Here is a 21,444-nt window from a genome sequence, read left to right on the forward strand (position 1 = left end):
CTTGTGCACCCAAGGCTCTGTTAATGTCAAAAGATGAGGAACACTGGCTCTTACGTCTGATCAAGGCTGGGAAATCAGTGTGGTAATTACTCTGCCTGTAGCAGGGGATTGGAACTGGATGATCTTCAAAGTCCTTTCCAACCCAATCATCCTGTATTCTACGTCACACACAGTGCTAGGTCAAAGCCCCTGCCTCGTGCTGTCTGTGATTTAACCAGCACAGGAGCTGCAGGGCCACAGAGTTCATCACACACTGCAGCCAGTGGCTCCTGCCTGCCCATCTGGCAGCACCCAGTGCATTCTCCTTTGGGCACTGTACAAAAGGGTGCAGCTTTCCATCTGCCTGATAGAATGCTTTATGGAAAGAAAATCAGTGACTATCTAAAGTCACTGCCACTGCTGCAGTGTGTCCTCAAGCCAAAAGCCCCCATTGCCTCTCTCATTCCTGTAATAGGTTAAATTTCACAAACACATTGTACCCTGGGGTACAATTAATACACAAGCCTAAATGCTTTGTGCTAAACACACAGCACTGGGTTATCCCAGCCTTCACCTTTCCTTGGGGTCTACAGGGTAAAGAAGGACTGACCCTGCTGGGTGCTGCACCAGAGCTGCTTTCAGTGGGTGAGCTCCAGAGCAGCTGCAATGTAAAGCTCCTGCACCAGCACCATGTCTGTGCCATGGTTTTGACAGACGGTACAACTCCTGGTCTTTATGCCTGCAGAAGTGCCCCAGTGCAGTGCTTTGCATGCACCATGCTCACGTAAACACAGCAGGTAACACAGAAAACAAAGACCTTCACTTTCAACATCTTAAAGCCTGTCCTGCTCTCTAGCATTGCTGCCCTAATGCGTACACACACAGTGCTTCCTGCAAGAGGACCTTTCCAGCTTTGCTCTGGCTTGCAGATGCAAACCGTTTCACATGCACTGTGCAATTGGGCCATGCATTATTTAATGCTCAGAGCAAAAGGGAGCTGCCAGCCTGCAAGTGCCTGGCTCAGCCCTGAACGCAGCTGCTGCTCACAGCCCCCTGCCCGGCTGGCTCTGGGTGCTCAGGGGGTGCATCCCCTGCTGCAGAGCACTGCTGGCAGCACAGCCACGTGGCACTGCACACCTCCATCCCCTTGTGAAAGGGAAGGAATGCAGTGGTTCACAGCTGCACCTCACATGGATTTACAGGGCAGGGCATGACAGAATTCCCTGCATTGATTGCTGGGTGGATGCAGTTCCTAAGTTCCTCTTACTGGGTGTTCCTAAGCCTACAATTTGAAACTGAAATTGCATGTAAATGTGTTTTTACATGATACCATGGCATAAACATGTACATATGTATGTGAAAAGAAGGCAGCATGTTTGGGGTTTTTACCTCGGATTCCTTTCCAGGACTTTGAAGGTCACTGTGAGATGAAGATGTGGATCCTCCATTCAGCTGTGGGAAATGGAAACATTAGCTCAGGTTGTGTGGGGACAGAAACAATAAAAGCCAGCAACCACATGGGGACAAACCTCACAGCCAGCCCCCAGTGCAGCACTCCATGCCTGCAGGGATGACGGCACATGCAGGGTGCCATTCCTGGGGAAAAGGCACAAACAGGGCTGAGCCCAGCCTTGTGCAAGCCTAAAATTAAAGCTACAGCAGGATGCAATTCTAATTAGCCAGCAGCAGTTAATTGAGCTCAATGAGCCTCGGCAGTGCTTGGAGGTTCCCTCTGCTCTGAGGCAACCCGGGAGCAGGTGGGGACTCACCTGCATCTGTGCAGATCCATTCGTCATGGGCTGAGGCACCACACCTGCAGACAGGCAGAGGAAACACAGTGAGTGTACTCATGGGGACTGCCAGGCAGGGCTCCATCACAGGGGCTGCTGTCCCAACATGGCCCCAGAAGCCCTGCGTGCCCCCTGCCCTGGAGCTGCAGCCAGACCCAACATGTGCCCCCCAGAACCATATTCTTCTGCAATCCCAACCTCATTCGATTGCAGCCTGTTTTCATCATAAGAAAGCCCCTTCCAGGAGGGGGACTAAGCCACTTCCTAAGCTGTACTCCAAGTGCACTCCCGTTTTTGACAGTGAAATCATTTTTCCTGGGAATTGTTTAATCGGAAATCTTACAGACCAGCCCAACATTCTTTGCTGAAATCAGCATCTTGTTGGTGTTGCAACAGCATGTGGCAAGCAACCCTGCTGCCTTTCATGGACCTTGGCATATTATTGCCCACTTCCAATAATTTGTGTTAATAATGCTTCATACAATGGCAAATTCAATGCAGATGAGCTGCTAGTTCCCACAACCAAGTCACTGCTCAAGGCAGCCTGGGACAGATGAGACACAGTGCTACAGATGTGCTAATTGTGACAGGGTTAGTGACTGAATTATACTTAGCACAAAGACTTCCTGGGGGCACAAACCCCATTCTGTGCTTCTCTGTTGCCCCAGCAGGACCCCGAGCAGTCCCAGCCTACAGCAGCCAAGCAGAGAACACCACTGTGTGCACTCATTGTGCAACAGCACCCAGTGAAGCAAGAGCAGCACTTGGTGCCAGCTTGCAACTACAGCATCCTAGGGCTTCTAACTTACAGCTCCGCAGCCATTGTGCATCATAGCATCAGTAAGGTTGGAAAAGATCTCCAAGATAACTAAGCCCACCCCCACCTCATCCCACCATGCCTACTGACCACATCCCTCAGTGCCACATCTCCACAATTCTTATCACCTCCAGGGATGGTGACCCCACCACTCCCTGGGCAGCAGTGCCACTGTCTGAGCACTCTTTCAGAGAAGAAATGTTTCCCAATATCCAGCCTGAACCTTCCCTAGCATAACACAAGGCCATCACCTCTCACTCTATCGCTGTTACCTGGGAGAAGAGGCTGATTCCCCTCTCACTACACCCCCATCCTCCCGGTGCAGGGAGCAGGGAGCCAGCGCCCGGCACTCGTGCACCCACCCACATGGCCCTGGCTGTGTCCCTGCTGCTGAGAACAAGGGCTCCTTTGTGCTCATGCCAGCAGACAGGGCTCACACCGCTCCTTCTCGAGCCCACTCGGAGCATCTGACACCACTCTCACCCCTCAGAACGCTTTGACTCTATTTCTCTGGACCAATCTTCCCACGGAGCACCTGACCGAGCTTGGGTTGGATGGTGACAGGGTGTAGAGTGGACAGACTGCTTTCCCTGCCAGGTTCCAGCAGCAAGGGAAACATTCCCTGCAGCGGATATCTGTGTGATCGCTGCTGCGTGAAACCCTTCTCTGAATGTGCACACGGGGGCTTCTCCGCACTTCTCTCTGCACCCTCAGGCTTCTTTGCCAAGGGTCATCACGCCCTGCAGCCCCACAACAGTGTTCTGCTCTCAGACTCCAAGCAGCCTTGGGATGTGCCACCAGCACAGCATCCCCACAGCTGGACCACTTGCACCGAGTGCTGCTGCACCCATCGCCACATCCCACAGCATCGCCACCCCACAGCCACCTTCTGGCAGCCAGTCCCTATGTTAATTATTCACGGAGTAAAAATAATGAGTTGTTTCGTGGCTGGGAGTATTCTCACTGTTTATAAATAGCTGGGTGGTGCTCAGGAAACCACTCAGGGATGAGACAAGGGAAACATGACTCTGTCACTCCTGAAATCCCACCCGTGTCCTGGTGAGTCACGGGGGCAGAACCGGGCTCTCACCTTTGGTATGCTCCTCGGTGGGGGTCACCCCCAGCTTCTTGAAGTACTCATCTGTCTCAGGGTCCACCACCAACAACCTGGCTTCGCTCTCTCTGGCCTTGATATGGGACACCACTTCTGAGTGCCGCAGCCCCTCCACGTTTATCCCATTCACCTGCAAATCAGGAGTGTCAGGCGGCAGCAGAGACATCTCTGACATCCCCAAAAACCTCTGCACATGCTCCATCTGTTCACTGCAGGGAGTTGGCCAGATCTTTAAAGATTCATTCCAACTCAAAGGATTCTATGGTTCTATCTCCTGAACTCCACTGGGCCCCCAGTCTCTCCCACCTACACAAGTGCTGAGGACCGTACTGGTTCCCCTATAAAGACTTCAAGTCCAGTATTCACCTTCAATTTGCTCCCAAAACCTCATCCTGCCTGAGCTCATCTGGGTGTCCCCCTCCAACAAGGGAGGATATCCCGTGTCCCAGTGGCCAGGCAGAGCATGGTGCTTGTCTGTCCCTGATGCACTGACTCATTTTCCCTTCACCGCACGCGACCTGGGAGCCACCAGCGGAAGGGATTTCTCCTCCCAGGCAGAAAGGGAACAATTGTGATTTCTAGGCATTGTTTGTGCTCAGAAATGAACACACCCATTGCCTGGGGCTGGCGCAGCCCCTGCAGTGCCAGCACTTAGACTGCAGGAGACAGAGTCTCAAGGAGCCAGCCTGGCTTGTAGCCATGCTCCATCCCCACCAGCACCCCATAGTCATACCACTGTCGCCCCAATGGCATCCCAAGGTCACCCCACCATCACTCTACTTTCACTCCAAAGCACCCCACCATCACCCCAGTCCTGCCCCAGGGTTCATCCTGTCTACACTGACCCATAGGGGACCCCAAAGGGGGCTGCCCCTGCTCTCCCACCCCAACACCGGTACAACAGGGCTGGGAGCATCAATTATTTATCAGAGCCCCAAAGAGCCTGAGCGGGAGGATCAGGTTTCCTAGCTCTCCAGCTCACCCCTTGCTGCTTTGTGTGTGCTGGGCACTCGACCAAGGGATGATAAATAAATAACAAAACCCCTCACTGCTATGAACCACAGCCATGGGTGTCCCAGCCCCAGCATTAAATCGCCACGGTGCTGGGACAGAGCCAGGCTGGGGGCACGGTGTGGCGCCCAGCTGGGAACAAGTGCTGTCTGTCCATCTGTCCGTACTGCTTTGAATGGGGGAACTCATTCTTCAGTAAAAACACCAAGAGGCAAACAAGGCGAGGGGAGGGTGATTCTGTGCAACATCAAAAATTCTGTTGTTCAGCACTAAGCGGACATGAAATCGCTTCCAAGAACAGTTTTTCCCCCCCATCTTTCACAATCCTATGCTTTAAGATCTCTCTGCCAAGTGCTTTCCCTCGCTCCAAGCTCCTGCCCTGCCCAGCAGCATGATGGATTTGATGGAAAAGGGCATGGGACTGGATTCAGCATCACGCTTCCCAGATGAGCATCACATGTCTTCTGCACTCCATGTCCAGGAGGACCCATGTTGGTAGGACCCAAAAACCCAACCAAAGGTCCTCAAAGCACTGTGCTGCACATGGAGTTACCTCCACCAGGCGGTCCTGGGGCCGCAGGCCTGCTCTGGATGCTGGTGAGTCGGGGTCAACCGAGCGGATGAACTGCCCTGGGCGGGACTTCTCACTGTGCAGGTTGAAGCCATAACCACTGGGGCCTTTCTTCAGGTGGCAGAGGCGTGGACACAGCTCTTTCTGTCCGTTTAAATCCTGATTTAAAAAAGAAAGAGGATGGGGGAGGGAGGATAAGATATTGTGTTGGATTTATAGGCTTGGTTTTGTTCCGAATCAGAATTAAGTTGAGAAGGAAGCAACATATCTGCACACCATCCCCTCCTTCCAGCTCAACAGGGACAGGTTAACAAATGGATTTCCTCTCATTGAGTTTATTTTAGAAAACTGATTGTCCAAAACCATTCCAGAGAAATTGAAACAACAACAACAAAAAATGCATTTCCTCAGCCAACAGCAGCCCAGACCCACCCACCCCACCCAGGGGCTGCCACCCCACCACCACCTTAACCCCCAGCACTGATTGATGGCAGCACTGTGCCTGGCTCCCAGTGACTCCAGCATGACTCAAGGTTTTGTCCTCACCTTGCTACTGGCCCCTTCCTGCAGGGATGCTCTGAGCAAGCTGGGTAATGCCCAGATCTGGAGCTGCATCCTTAGCCACCATGGGGATGGGCACCAGGGGATGGGCAGCCCTGTCCTGCAACCAGCTCAAAAATGACCACCAATAACTGGGAGTACTGAGCACACTCAGTGCAGAGAGGGATCATCTGTGTGCCCACCTGGAGCCACGCAGCACAGCTCCTCTGCAGCCACTTAGCAGTAAACCTATGGAAACACTGAGCTGGGCAGAGTGGGAAAGCCCTGCAGAAGTCTTTGCAGAGCAGTTGGGTTTTTGCAGAGAGGAAGCACCATCCCTGCACACGGTGCTGCCCCAGGTGCCCACAGCACATCCAGGTTGAGGTCACTGCAAATATTAGTGGAGCACATGAGGACTTGGGTGCTTCACCTCTATCACGTGCAAAATGCTTTATGGCTCCTTGGGGCTAATAGGGAGCAGCACACAGCAGGTTTTATCCCTCTGCTGTTCTCGTGCACCAGGCACAGTGGCACAGCCACGTCCTGGGCAGGAGCTGCTCAGAAATAGAAGTGCCTTTGGGTTTTTTTTTCTGTTGTTGTTGTTTTTTTTTTTTTTTTTTTGGTCTGTGGTTTAAGGAAAACATTCCCATTTTAAATCCGCATGGAAAGCAACACTGCTCCCACCTGCTATCAGACCTCAGATATCCATCTATCAGTAGGACGATCTCTTACAACCTTTCATTTAAAATAACAATAAAAATGTGAAATTTTCCCCACTGTTCCCAACTTGGCCAAAAAAAAAAAAAAAAAAAAAAAGCACTGGAAAAGACATCCCTATCCCCCAGCTAAAGGCAACTGGTAAAGGTGGGTGGGGACCTCCTTTGGGCACTTCTACCTAAGAAACACCCGGGGCTTCCTTCATCCTTGTACACCCACTCAGCAGTGACCCCTCCACGCACATTTTCCCCAGAGGAAAAGCCCCCATACAGCACACGGTGCACAGTGCTCGGGGCTCACTGCAGGCTCAGCCCTGCGTTCCCATGCCCCCACACTGTGGGTTCAACCCATCTGCAAACACTTCCAGCTCTGCAGCAGCCGAGGAAAACAGGAAATGATTCAATGCTGGAGCGGGTTCGGTGTGACCTCAAGGGATGCGCAGGGCTCCAAGCGCTGGGAACAGAGGCTGCAGAAAGGAACACGTCCAGAATCACCTAGCGGGGCTTAGAAATTACCTTTATGAGCCATTTTACTCCCGTTTTAAAGGAGTCATGGCTCCAGCAGCAGTCCCAAAGCACCAAACAAGCACAGTGCCACTGGGCTCCACCAGCGTCATCCCTAAAATAAACTGCACAGAAGCTGCTTGGAAGAGGACTTCTGCAGCAACTTTATGGGATACCCAGCACTGTGCCCTGCATGGGCACGCTCTGCTCCAACCACCATGTTCTGAAGCCAAGATCCACCACTGAGATGATTCAAAATCTTACCTATAGCAGCCCCAGCATCAGCTCCAGGCTCCCCAGGAAGACCTGTCCAAGTGCTGTCACTGCTCCCAAAGCTCCCAGCTGCGGCTGTCTGCAGCTGCTGGAACCCATGGGGCTCCAACAAACCCATGGGACTGAGCAAACCCAAGTTCCCTCTGCTCAGCCTCAAGCACACGATGAAGCTCTCTGCACCGATGCACTCTGTTCCTCCTGCCAGCTCTGCTATTCATTCTCTTCACTACTTATACCAACATTTCCCTGTTAGGAAGATGTTTCCTGAGCTCCCAGGGGTGTTCTGCCTTTGGGACACCCCAACCACACTCTTCCAGATCCCAAAGTCCTGCAGACGCTCCGCTCCTCCCCATGGCTGCACTCACACACTGCAAAACCAATAAAAAACGACTTTGTATTTCTCTCCTTGCATGCAATCAGCAATCTTTGGGGGCATCCAGATGCTACGGCACCCACTGATCTCATACACGGGATTAAAAAGCCATGAATGTCACATTTGCCCTACATTGCTGCTCCATGCACACACCCACTGGTGCGGATGTGTCCGTGCAGATAAGAGCTGCACCAACACAAAGCTGTAGTGCCACAGCTCCAGGCACACCACCGCCATACCAGAAGGAAGCCGTGCAAGCCGGCTCCATTAAAAAGGCACAAACAAGACATTAAGTAACAATGAAACACTTAAAAGGGGAAAATTTAAAAAAAAAATAGTAATAATCTCTTTGGGTGTTGCCAGTTCTCATTATTTTATTGCAGCACCTGAGGTTTCTGGCACTGCCATCCCCAAGTTTGGACCGGGGCTGTGGGAGCAGCATCCCACCCTGCAACAAAACCCATCTGCCCCATGGAACTCCCAGAACCCTTCATGTCTTCATGCAATGAGGCTCACCCTGCTGGGACGCTCAGAATTGAGCACTGGTCTAGCATCACTCTCCAGCCACCCATGCTTTGTGGGTGAACACTAAAGGCTAAAATCCCTTACAAAGCCATGCTATAGGGGTTATTCCAGAAAGACAGCACTGGATCCAGTGTGGATGCAGAGCTGTCCTGGACAGGAGAATGAGGATGGAGCACACGCACATCACTCTCATGGAAAAAGGACAAAATTATGGAGCTTCTCAGTACCAGGGTGCCCTAGCACGAACTCTCAGCCCTATGTCTACCCCAGCTTGGGGTCACTGCTGTTTATCTGGTGCAACCACACCAATCCCCAAGTACTGCTATAAGAGCTGGATACCCTCCAAGTGCAGATCACCCTGCAACACATCCAGCTTTTCCACCTCCGCATCAGTGGAGTTGGAGAAAATACGGGCAGGATCACTCCTGCCTAATTTGCATTGCTCACATACTTTCTTTCAAGCCAGCTCCCGTGGCGTTTCCTCTCCTTTTGCACACAGTTTTGGGCAGAAAATGGCCCCTTTGCTTGCCTGCTTTGCTCTCACCCCGGGCAGCAGCACCAGCATCAGGAGATGCCATGAATGGGAGAACCCAAAGCAGGAAGGGATCAGGGCTGCAGCACATGGAACAACAGCACAGGGTCCCTGGACACAGCATCCCCAGGTCCGCTCATTCTCTGTCCCTGCTATCAGCAGGGGTTTGCTGCTCAGCTTTGGGAAGCACAGGGAAAGGATGCTGCAGGGCTCCCCAAACCCCTTGACAGCCCCAGATGTAAACCCAGAGTGCTGGAGGCTGCCTGCAGCCACACATTTCACCCAGCTTCATCCCACAGCCCTGGAGGCAGCCAGAGCCAAACACAGCTCCAGATGTTGGTGGAAAGCTATAAATAACAATGGGGAAGGGGGGAGGGCCAGTTGGATGTCAGTCCCATGGAAGCAGAGCAGATGTTCCCCCCTCGTGGTGCCGGGGAGGAGCTGGGATGTGTGGGCTGCTTGGAAAGGCTTTGGGCAGGAAAGTGGCATTTCCAGCACCCAGAGGTGCCACAGCTACAGAGTTCACTTTATTGGCTCTAACTGAAAGGTTTTTCAGTCAGGAGACTGCTGCTCTCTCCCAGGCCAGGAATAACCCCAAGGCAGGAACAGCTCAGCTTCCACACAGTAATCACGCTGCTGCCATTTTTATACAGCCATAGCCCTAATTACCACCCTGCTCATCACCCAAGGTGTCCTGGCTCAGACAGCCACAGCCAGGAGTGAAAATCTCACTTTGTTCTGCAACCCAGACCCAGCAGCTGACTGACAGCTGCTCTACAACTCCTTTCCTTAAAGCCTCCTCCCCACACCAGCACAATGCTGCAGCCAAGAGAAAGTTCTGTGCATTCCCCAGAGGACAAGCATCAACTGGAAGGCACAAAATGCTGAAGGAACAATGCCCAATGGGTACAGCAGTGTTAATGGCACCACAAAATTGCAGCCCCTCAGCCCAAAACAGCACTGAGGGCAAATAGGCAGGGACCTAAAAATGTCCCAAATCAGCCAGCTGGCACGACATAGCCTGGACACCTCTGACACCATGCATCTCAAAGGGGATGAGACAAGCATTGTGACCCCAGGATGCAGCGTCTCCATCTCTGCTGGCCCCACAGCTTTGTCACCGCTGCCCCAAAGCGCAGCACAACACCACTGCCAGCACCAAATGTGAGCTCCAGGCTCCTGCAAAGTATCACAATTGCTTCCATTATTCAAATTGCTTCAATTATCTCAATTGCACCAGCTGGGTTGGAGCGATAGAAGCACCAAAAAAAAAAAATTCTTACTTTTTTTTTTTTTTTTAAGGGCAAAAGTCATTATACAGATTTGCACTATTTTCTTTAACAGCACTTCTCCTGCATGCAGCCCTGCAGCAGGCAGGTGCTCAAGGAACTCTGTTCTGACAGTGCTGCTCCAGGTGCTGAGCACACAAACGAGGCACGGCGCCGGCTGGATGCTGCCCAATGCACAGCACAAAGGGAGCAAACGAGCATCGCAGGCAGGCTCACAGACAGCAAAGTGATTCCAATTAGCAGTGGAAAGCATCCAACCCGGGTACTCAGCAGGACCTACAGCCAAGCTGCAGCTGATAGCGGAATTTGGATATTTTTGGTGAGTGAGGTCTCAGCTCCTATCAGAACTGCTGCAGTAGAGAAAGCGCTGAGGTCGGGGTGGTGACAGCACTGTCCCCATCCAATCGCATATGGGGACTGACAGCAAGCTCAGCACACAGCCACAAAGCCCCCGAGCAGGTTTGTCCCTCACCTGGTCCTGCTCTGGCCTCGGGCACAGCCCTGCAAGGATGGGATGAGCCATGAACTGAGCGCTGCAGGCAGGAGGACACCCACGTGCAGCACAAGCACTCTGGTTCAGTGCAAAGCCCCTAAGCCTCAGCTGCTCGGGGCTGCATGTTGCTGTAAGATAACGCTCCCTGCGCCTGCCAGCCCCAACCCTGCCAGCTCTCGACAGCAGAGGCAGTGCCAAAATGCTGCGCTTCCTCGAGAGCAGTAGGCACCTCACTAAGATCAGCACCACGCTGTGCATCACCCTCCCCAAGCCATGCTCTGCAGCACCCAGGTCTCCCCTGAGCTACACCATGCTATAACACAGAGCTAAGCCCTGGCCACAGCCCCTCCTGGGATACATGGTCCCCTCAGAAAACATCAAGCAGAAGGGAACGTAGGCAGGATGCAAAGGGCAGGGGCAGTGATGGAGCCCCAGCCCTGCTGTGACAGTGCTGCCGGACTCAGGCACCCCATGGGCATCTCACACCAGGGAGAATGATGGGGAGAGCATCCTGCTGGCAGCCTGTCATCCACCCACGTGTCACCTCCCAGTAACTTGCTGCCAAAGAAACAAGACCGTGGCCTCACTGAGTGCTGATGCCCTAAGCAGCGGGGTTAAGCCTGGATTCACTTCTATCCACACCCCCAGCGCTGCTCTGCAGCAAGACAAATCCCCACACAGCACAGGGCATGCAACAGGGTGCCACAGCCAGCATCCCCTGGTGATGGCTGCCTGTCCCCAGTAGGGACATGCCAGATAGGGACCCCAGAGCAATGCAGCTGCCCTATGCCGAGCACCACCATCCTCACCATGCGCCATGAGCTCAGCCCAGCCCTGCTGATACAAGTGCCAAGCACTGCAATCTCCATGTCATTTCTCAGGAATCCCTGCTAGCTGGGGAATTTCCCAGCAAGACACTGCAAGATGCAACCTTTTTCCCTCCCCCTTGGCTGGTGTTGGAGCAGATTCGGACACTGAGGGAACCCCTCTCCCCCAGCACATGCATTCCCACCCGATGGGGCGGGTGCAGCAGCGCGTGCTTGGCAGGGAGCAGCTGGCCCCAGTGGTGGAAGAAAAACGGAGGGGGCAGGACAGAGGAACAGAAAATGCCACGTGCATGTGTTTGCTTTCAGAGAGAGAAACTTTTCCAGTGCAATCTGCCAAGGAAACGCACAGTCGGGAAGCCCGTGAGCTCCCTGCTGCAGAGGGGAATTGCTATAGGATAACAGGGCAGTAATGCAAGTCCTTATGGGCTGGGAATGTATTCATATAAAACATGGGATCGACATTCCAGCAATACAGCAGAGCCAATGGAGCTGTGTCTGTGGGTAGGTGGAAGGCAAGGAGCAGTGGCTGCACTGTGCCAGGCTGAGGGAAGGGGGAAAATGTCTTTCCCACATCCTACCCACACCCACCATAAACCCCACTCTGTCCCAAAGCCCCACTGCCACCACGTCTTCACACCCACAGCACCTCTCCAAGCACAGGCGATGGAGCACAGACCTGCCACCTCACAGGGCAGAGCTCCAGCACATCCCACACGTGGGCTGAGATTGCTGACAGAGGAGCTGGGACAACAGCTCTTGCCAGAGCCACCCCCGTAAAAGCACCGACCTCACAGCATCAGCTGCCCTTTGAACTCCCCAGCTTCTCACCAAGGCCAAGTCTTGAGCAATCATTGCATCATTCATTAATGCTGACCCCATTAACTGCCTTTAATAATCCCTCTCGTTAGCAGGAATCCAGTCTTATCAGCTTTGTGCTCCCACTGCATGGGGGGAGCACTGGGTGTCACTGTGATGCCCCCAGCCCCACAGTGAGAGCATGCCCTGCAGTGACCACAACTGCTCAGCAAAACCCTCCCAGGAATGGCAGAGCTCCCATGTGATGCTGCAGGGGCTCTCACCGTGCAATGGATACTGCAAGGCCACTCACTGCTAAACCCCAGTGCCTGCAAAACATGGTATAGGGCACAGCCCAGGGCTCACACCCCTCTCTCAACCCTAGGATAAAGCCAAAGGCAGGGCCATGGATGCTGTTTCAGCACACCCCATGCCTGGTGCCCACCCCACAGCTCCATTGCCCAGCTCCATGCACAGAGCAGGGGAACAGGCACTGCTCTGTGAGCTCCGGGAGCACCGGGGAAGTTCAATAGTTTACCACTAATATTTGTCTTGGCCAGGCGGCACGGATCGCTGGAGGAAACGGGGCGGGGGGAGGGCTCCCTACATCCTCTGCATTCCTTAGAATGGAAGCAAAGGCAGTACTGCAGCACCCATGCCGGGGGTTAGCTCAACTGAAGGCCTTTCGGTTTTAAAAGCCATGCAATAAAATATCCGGGGGTGCAGCTTCCATGGAATGAGGCCCCTAGCTCTCAGCATGTCCCACCAACTATCCTCCCCTCCTCCCCAAACCCCACAGCTCATGGCTTTTGCATCAAACCTGCCCACACCACATACATCCTAAGCTCTGATAGAGCCTCTCCTCCATGTCTGTAACCCAGCCTCTTCTGCAGTGATGTGAAGGGATGCAAGCTGTCACTAGCACTGGGACACAAGACTGAACTGAGAACTGACACGATGTGGAACAAAACTACTTCCCATACAGCTGCACCACTCCACTCCAAACCCACATTTTAAACCCAGCTCCAAATGGCAGCAGAAGATCATAGAAGGGCTGGGGTTGGAAACGACCTTAGCAATCACCTTTAACGCTGCAGGGAGCCGAGCCTTTATCACCACCAAGGCAGCCATGCTGGGGCAGATAAAGGGCAGCTGTGGCACAGCCCTACATGCAGAGCACATGCAGCACAGGCACAAGGAGCTCTGATAACCACTGGTGCCAGCACTGGACCCTGGCTGCAGGCAATGATAACCATGGGGAGGTGAGCACACGGTTCCCAGCAGCCCAGTGCTTGGCTGACACCATTTTCCCTTTCTGAATCCCCCCTGCTGCAGGCTGCCTCCATGGGAAGAGCAGAATAGAAATGAGAGCTCCAAAGCAGCAACAAAACCAGTCCCCCCAGGCATGGCCTGGGCTGGCAGAGAAGGGTCGGGGTTCTGGGATGCTCAGCAACCAATGGACAGCTTTTACTCCTGCCCTGGGGATGCCTCTCCAGCATGCTGTACACACATCCCATTTCCAGGGCACAAACAGCCCCTATATCAATGCAAGCCCTGTGCTCATACACAGCTTCCAGGCAAGAGCAGGGCGCTTTTCTAGGCAAAGTACTATTCATCCTTCTTAATACAAATTAGGGCTTGTCTTAATTAAATCCCGCTAACTGTGAGCACCCACAGGGCCAGAATTAACCGCTTTACCTGGGATGCTCTCTGATTGCTCACGAGGGATGCTCAGCCCGCAGGGATGGGGAGCACTGAGGCTGAATGCCATGCATGGCAGGAGCAGCCGAAGCCCCATGAGCCCCATCAGGCACTTGGGGGGGGTGATACAGTCCCATTCCCATGGAACACACCGGGCCAGGAGGTCAACCTACAGAGTAGTGAGCAGGGATTAGCCCACCCGCTGCCCTTTGTGCCGCTCATTTCTTCAAGGGGATTAAGCCCTGTAAATCCCTAAGAGGGTTTAGTGACATAACGCCGCGGGGACAGGGGCTGCACTTAACAGGATTGGCAGCACCAAGGGTCTGTGTCAGAACCCCACCAACTCACCACAGCCCCATCCCCTCCATCTGCCACTCCAGCACTTTGGGGAGCACAGCTCAGTGCCCTTCAACAGAGGGGAGGAGTGCACAAAGCCACAAGCTGCTGCAGCACCAGTGCCCATAGGAAACAGCCCTTTCCCTACTGGTGACACTGCTTTGAGTGTAGCTTCCAGGACTCACTGCTAATAGATCTCTGCGCTCACCCCATAGCAGACTCATGCATGACTTTAGTGGGAAAAAAAAGACTTGGCCAAAAACCCAGCTCCAAGTCTGGCTATGGCTCAAGCGCATGCAGCAGTGGAACCAAAACATTGGGGGGTACAGGCAAGAGCAGCAGTGAAATTAAATCACAATATGGATCTTGCCAGAAATAATTATGTCTACAATCAAGGTTTTAATTCCTTATGTATGGAAACGTATGGACCAGGAGAAGCCCTGTGCTGATTAAGAGTTTAGTTTTCTCTCTTATTTCCCAACCTGGAGCCTCCAGAGGCAGCCGCCTATAAAAACTCCATGCCGAGAGACAGAGCCAAGTGCTGAGAGCCAAAACTGGACCAGAATTGAATGTGCTGAGCTCTCCTGTAACATTGGGTAAATCACTGAACTTCTCAGTCTCGGTCTCCCCAACCAAAGAGCAGAACAAAACACACTGAGAGGCAATGACACAGCCATCGCGTCTCACTCATGCACTGTGATGGCTGCAATTGGCACAGGGATATTGCCCTGCAGATTAAAGAGAGCTCTTTAAACCCCCATTTGGAAGCAGCATGCCTGCCCAACAGCTGGAAGCCGCAGCCCCCTCCAGCCCAGGAATGCGTGCTGCAAAGCTGCCATACGCTGCACATTTGCTCCATGTGTTTCCACTCCCCACAAGCACTGATGTCACCCTGACACCTTCTTCCATGCCTGCTGCCTCCCTCGGTCACAGCAGATCTTCAGTCCCACGCACCAACACGGAGCAGGGATGTGCCCAGAGCATCTCCCACAGCAGCACCAGCACAGGAGCCAGGCACGCTCTGCTGGGCACTGGGGATGGTGCTGGAGGGACAATAGGACTGCATGGCCCCCACAGTTCATTCAGGGGGGCTTAGGAATAAGTAATGCAGCAAAAAAGCAACGTGGTTTTAAGGCAATGAACTCTGAAGTGTTGAGCACGTTAGAAAACAAAGTACTTATGAAAACAGACTGCTTTGCATATGAAAACAAAGTCATCACAAGAAACACCTTGCAAAATTAGTAAGGTCTGCCTTGCTGATTTCCAGCCCCATAACTTGTGCCACCCCCAGGAGCTGCAGCCCCTGTACCAGAATGGGTCCACCACCCTGGCCCCAAACTGCTCACAGGGACACAGCAGGCACAGCACAGACACAGCACTGCTGCCAAGGCGCATGCAGAAGGCCCAGCTCCTGCCAGAACAATTTCAATGTATTGGAAACCATTTAATAATTGCACTATTGAATGGAACCTCCAAGTGGCTGGTGGGGAGCAGGCTGCTATTAAACCAAGCTGCTCAGAGCATCCCCGTGAGCAAGAGGGTCTGGGGCTGACTATGCTGGAGCACACTGCACTCTGAGCCACTCCCATTGGATATTGGTGTTTTAGAACATTTTGAAGGAAAGCCTTCAATTATCCAGGGATGCAGATGGGAGGGACCATGGGATGCAGGACCCATGGGATGCAGCAGGCTCACATCTCCTGGTGTCAGAAGTGTCACCGCTCCAGGATGCACTCACCCACCCACACTGCTGCCCCCTCACAGGTCTCCAGGGCTGACCCCTCTGTCCCTTTGGGAGCATACAGCCCCAGGAACAAAGGCACCCGGCAGGGCGCAGCTCCTCCTGTCTCTATCAGCCTCTTGCTTTTGTGTTTCACTAAAAATATCCCATGGAGGAAGTTTCAGCCGCGGGGTGGATGCTCTCCTCCGGGGATGGGTTTCCTGCACCACCCGACATGAAAATCCCCCCTTGGTGAGCTGCACGCTGCCCTGCAGAGCCCCTTCTCCCACTGTTGTAGCAATGCCCAGTGAACCCTTCTCCTCTGCGGGTTCATCATAATCTGAGACTCCAGCACATCTCACAAGCCACAGTGCCAGCCTAAAGTTGACAGCAGAACAAATAAAGTCAGAAGTTAACAGATTGCTGATGCTGAAGGGGAGAGCAGAGAAGATTGAAAAGCACAAGGATGGGATTGGCCTTGTCCCCAGTGAGGCAATGGGACAGAGCCCCAAACTGCACAGACCCAAATGGCCCTCAGCTGCCTGCACAGCGCTGCACTACAGAGAGCTGCAGAAATGCATCCAGCTCCTGGAAGTCCCCAACACTCCAGGGAAGGTACTCTGCAAAAACACAGGTTTCACCCCCCTCCTTTTCACTAAACACCACCTTCCTGGGTGGTCAGAGAGGACAATGGTCTGAAAAATGGCTATTTGTGTACATTTCCCCAGGTCCCATGTCACTGTGAGCTGGAGCTGCTTCCATGTCGAGCGACACACGATGCCAGTGAGCACAGCTCCATCAATAATGCAGTGGGGTCAGCGCTAGCACAGGGCTGCCGGCTTCCCCACATGCCAGCTCTGCCTCTGGGACTGGATTAATATGCTAATCCCAAAAGCAAGCCCAGTCTCTGCTCCTGGGGCTGAGCTCCAGCATCATAGGGTGCTACCCCCAGGCTCCTTGCAGCCATTTCCCCTTTTCCAGCAAGGGCAAGGATACCACACTTCATCTCAGATCCACGGCACACAGCAGAGCAGTAACCCAAACTGCCAAGGGCATTGCTGATACAGCAGCTCCAGAGCAGAAATGGTTTGGTAAGGTTGGTGCTTGTAAGGGAGTGCTCCTGCTGCCAGGCTGCATCCCTGCACCACACCAAGCTGGGGCCCAGCTGCATGGCCTGAAGCAAACTCAAGCAGAAATAAAGCTGCAACTACTGCAGTGTCCACAGAAAGATGCTGCAGGAGTAGCAGAGAACACAACTGGGATGCAGCCACAGCTCTCCTGCTCCATGTTGGAGGGTTCATCTGTGCCTTTACCTGCCCTGGGCAGGGGAACCAGGGATGGGTCCTGCTGTCCTCTCTGCTCTCAGCCACTGGGACTGAGCAGCACAGGATGCTGTAGGAAGTGCCTTAATTTAAGCCACACACTTATTTAAATTTGTTGCTTTTTTTCCCCTCCTTTCTCTCCAAAGTTCATAATTACTGCAGACACTTCTGCTCATGTTAGGCTTTATTACATCTCTGTGGTTATTCTACAAGCCCTAAATTTTGGGCCTCAACTGAATTGGCAAAGTTCTCCAAAAACATCTGCGCTATGTTACTCCTCTCTCAGCACTCCAGCAGAAAGCTGGCGGCACGAGATGTTGCAACGCAGAGTTTTGTTTGCAATAGAAACAAAGCTCTTATTCCTGACCCCAAACAGAAGGGTAAATATTTACCGCCCTGAAGTCAGCACTGCCCACACCTGCAGGACCCCTGAGCTCAGTGTTCCCTGGGGAGCAGCACAGCCACCCCCAAAGCCCCAGCTGCTCCTGGTGCGTGGTGGGCTGGTGGCACAGGGCAGTGTCACTGCAATGCCCCAAGTCCAAGGGGATCACCCATTTTCCAGCTACTTACGGCTTGCGGAACAAAGCTAAGGTTGCACCATTCCCCCAACACAGCCAGGTTCCTCCTCTTGAGGATTTCTAGTCTCAAGAGCTGAAGGACACCACTCAGCAACTGCCCACATCACTGCTTGCACTGCACACAGACTGTGTGGTGTGGCAACGGGACCAGACCTCAGCCTGCAGCACTGAGCCCATCACCCATCTGCAGGGATAAAGCCAAGTCCAGCATGCAGCACAGCCCCAGCATTCCTATTTAACACCTGGACACGAATTCCCCTGCATTAGAACTGTGAGAACAATAGGCTGCTTGAGGCCAGGAGCTACTAAAGATATGTGCTCGCTATGCAAATGATAGAGTCAGGGCAGTCCCTTTGCATCCCCAAATCATGCTTCGGCATGACAAGAACAGCAATGGGAGAATTGCACCATTCCAATCATGTCCCAAAGGCCTTGCTGTTGTTCTTGTTTTTCCTGCAAACACAGCTGGAGAACAGCGAGGCACCAATCCCAACAACCACAGGCAGCCCTACACCACAGCCCTGGACCTCAGCTGCCCACACACTGCAGCACGCATCCCTGCTGCCTTGTCAGCCCAAGCATTCATTTAACAGTGCTGCCCCAAAGGCACCTTTGCAATAACAGCAGCTCCCAGCAGGCACATACAGCAACATTGCAGAGATGGGTCACATCTCACCTCCCTGCAGGAGGCATCAAGGTAACCAGCTTTGCCTGCAGGGAAAACAGCACCTCAGATTCACAGCAGGATTCTTCTAGAGAAGATTTTGGGCACTCAGGTGTGTCTCCTTCAGCAGTAAGGGAGGCAGCACTGCAGAATGGGGCCTTGCAGTCTCTGTGGCACCACAGCCCTAAGTCCACATGGTGCTGTGCTCCACTGGGCGCACACTGCTGGCAGCCAGCCCTGCCACCCTGCTCCCTGATTTTAAATAGGTGCTGAATTATTCATAGCACTACAGTGCTTGCTGGAGGCACTGCGTCCAGCACACCAGGTCACACCTTAACCTCACTGCCCAGAGCTGCTGGCACTTCTTACTCTAAAACAAGCATGGGGGGAGGCTGCCAGAGCTGTGCCCACCCTGCCTGTTGCATCACATCCCTGTGCCACATTTCCCTCCTTGCTGTATTGAACAACTGCCTAATGCCTGGTGCTGAACAGACCTCATTTAGGGGAGCCCAACTGCAGGGCCATCTGAAGCCTGCACTGCAGGATGCAGGGTGCTGCCTCCCTGAAGCAAGCCGGCTGCAATGCACAGAGCCAGGTCCTGCAGCTCCAGCCACCTGTGGCCCCAGTGCAGCAGTGACCTTGGACAGGAAATCCCACAGCACTCAGCTGTTCAAAGAGCTGCTGCAGGAACAAAACAACTGCAGAGCCACTGCAAGAACCCAACAGGCTCAGAGCTGCTCAGCAGCCCCACAAAGACCCCCATTAGGGGGAGTGACACTTCAGGAGTCCCGGCTTCTGGGGTGCCCCCATGGATGGTATCTACCTGGGACAGTCCCACTGAGCTCTCCCCAAGGCAAAGCCACCACAGGTCACTATGTCCTGTTCAGGCACTGCATCTGCTGGATGCCAACACAGGTTCTGGCACCACCAGCCTCAAACACAGAGGTTGCTCCATGCACTTACCCTCACCAAGCCCACAGCCCCTCTGCAGGGGGGTCCAGGCACTCCCCCCACACTGTACCCCCCCGCCTGCTCAGCTCTCCTTGTCCCACCCTCTCCTTGGAGGAGCCGAAACCCAAAGGCCGGAAAGGACCAGCCCGTTCCCCGCGCCCAACTTCCCGTCAGCATGAACTGTTGGATTTCACCCAGCAAAAGGAACAGAGACAGGATAGGAAACCCCCAGCCTGGGAAGCTGTGCATGGCCGTCCCCACTGCAGCCCCTCTCCCCCCCAGTTCCCTTCTCCTGTCCCACCAACCACCCCAGGGGGTTATGAGTTCCACAGCACTGACATCCACTGTCACCCTTTGGATACCTTCACATCACAGCCTAAAGCACCCCCAGGAAGGGTGGCCCCCCAGACCATCACAGCCCTGGAACAGGCACAGCCCTGCCCAACACAAGCAGTCTAATACAAGGGGGGAATGGTCAGAAGCAGAACCCCACTCATAACAACACTGCCTGCTCTATGCCTCATCCCCATGCAGAACTTGTTGAGCTGTTACCCCACAGGGGCTCCTGAGGGCAACAAGTGCTAAAGCTGGATTTGAGAGCAGGGAAAGCCTTGCATAGCCTGGTTGTAAGCAGCACCAGAGGGCTGCAGGGTTTACCCCCTCAGTGATTCAGGTGGGGACAGCCAGCTGCATGGTGGTGACCGCCATGTTCACACCCCGTGCATGGGCAGTGCTGGGGCTGAGTGCTGCATATCTGTGCGTGCAAGGCTGTGCCATCACCACCCTCCCAGCAGGGAGCCAGCCACGGAAACTGGACATCTTCCACCTCAAATTCTTTCCTTGCTGAAAAGGAGTTTACCAATGAAAGGCGCTTACTGCAGAATCACAGCCCAGACTCAGACCACTTGAAAAAGAGCTTATTTCCTTCCTATTTCAGCAAAAAGCTGAGAACACATTCAACCCAGCTATTCCCTCCATTCTAGTAGTAATAGAGAAGAAATGGACTGAGTTAAGGAGCTCAGCTTCACCACATCCACAGCCTGAGCTGCCTGTTCCCAGACAGGGACAAGGGACAACAACATCAGCCAGGGCAGCCTGGTTGTCCCCACAGCTGGCTGCTCTCCTCAGCTCTCTGTAGCTCCTCCAGGAGCAGCCAACACTGCTTCCAGCAGAGCAAACAAGGCCATGGGGCAGCTCACCCACAGCTTTGGGACACACTGAGATCCCCAAAGCCACATACAGAAGGTTTGCTGATGGGAAGCACACTTGCAATGGGACACATCCCGCTGTCCAGCCACACATCATGCCACCAGCTCTGTCCTCACCTTCCTGCTGCCATGTGAGGAGAAGCTGTGTGAGTGTCGCTGCAGGCTGCCCGCGCTCAGCTCCAGCTGTGGCTTCCACACCTCCCCGTTGTCACTGCCCACCGACTTGGAGGGCGAGATGCTGGAGCCCAGCAGGATCCCACTGTGTGCCATCTCCTCTGTGCATGTCAGGCGCAGGCTGCACAGGTATTCATCTGTCTCCTTGTCCACCACCAGCAGGCGGGTCTCTGTCTCCACTGCTTTGATGCGCTGCACCACCTGCAAAGGAGAAGGAGAAGTGAGCAGAAGCCCAGGGACTCCCCACTTCTCAGGGGGAGCTGTATCTCAGGACCCTCAGCCCATTGGTGCTCTCCTGCTGCTTCCATTTCACTGCAGGGTGCACATCCGTTGCTGTTTCTATAGGCAACAGGGGAGGAAGGCAGAGATTTGGGATCCTTCATGATGGCACAGCCTGCAGCCATGGGTGACAGTGACAATTCCTTCCAGCCCAACCTAAATGATGGATCTGCCCAGCACAGCTGCACACACACTGCTGGACATCATCCCCTCTGCTCCACCTGCAAGTGTGCTGTTCCATCACACAACATGCATTCTGAATCCTGCTGCCTGGCTTCATCCTTCACAGGGACAGCACAGTTCCACTGCAAACCTGTAACTCCTGTAACTCCCCCCTTACCTGGGGCTTCTTTCTGCTCCCA

At 53.7% G+C, this 21,444-nt stretch overlaps 1 protein-coding gene across 1 annotated transcript in view; it reads right to left on the reverse strand.

Moving 5' to 3' along the window:
• Positions 1-21,444, reverse strand: part of NHERF2 (NHERF family PDZ scaffold protein 2) — a 28,126-nt gene that overhangs the window by 2,361 nt on the left and 4,321 nt on the right. Inside the window, exons 2-6 of the mRNA XM_031607003.2 lie at positions 20,747-21,004; positions 5,265-5,441; positions 3,677-3,830; positions 1,749-1,792; positions 1,369-1,431 (exon numbers count right to left, since the gene is read on the reverse strand). Of these exons, the coding sequence (XP_031462863.1) occupies positions 1,369-1,431; positions 1,749-1,792; positions 3,677-3,830; positions 5,265-5,441; positions 20,747-21,004 (696 nt within the window). The remainder of the gene's footprint in view (positions 1-1,368; positions 1,432-1,748; positions 1,793-3,676; positions 3,831-5,264; positions 5,442-20,746; positions 21,005-21,444) is intronic.

Source organism: Phasianus colchicus, chromosome 16 (genome assembly GCF_987193195.1).
Source record: "Phasianus colchicus chromosome 16, bPhaCol1.hap1.1, whole genome shotgun sequence".
Lineage (NCBI taxonomy): Eukaryota > Metazoa > Chordata > Aves > Galliformes > Phasianidae > Phasianus > Phasianus colchicus.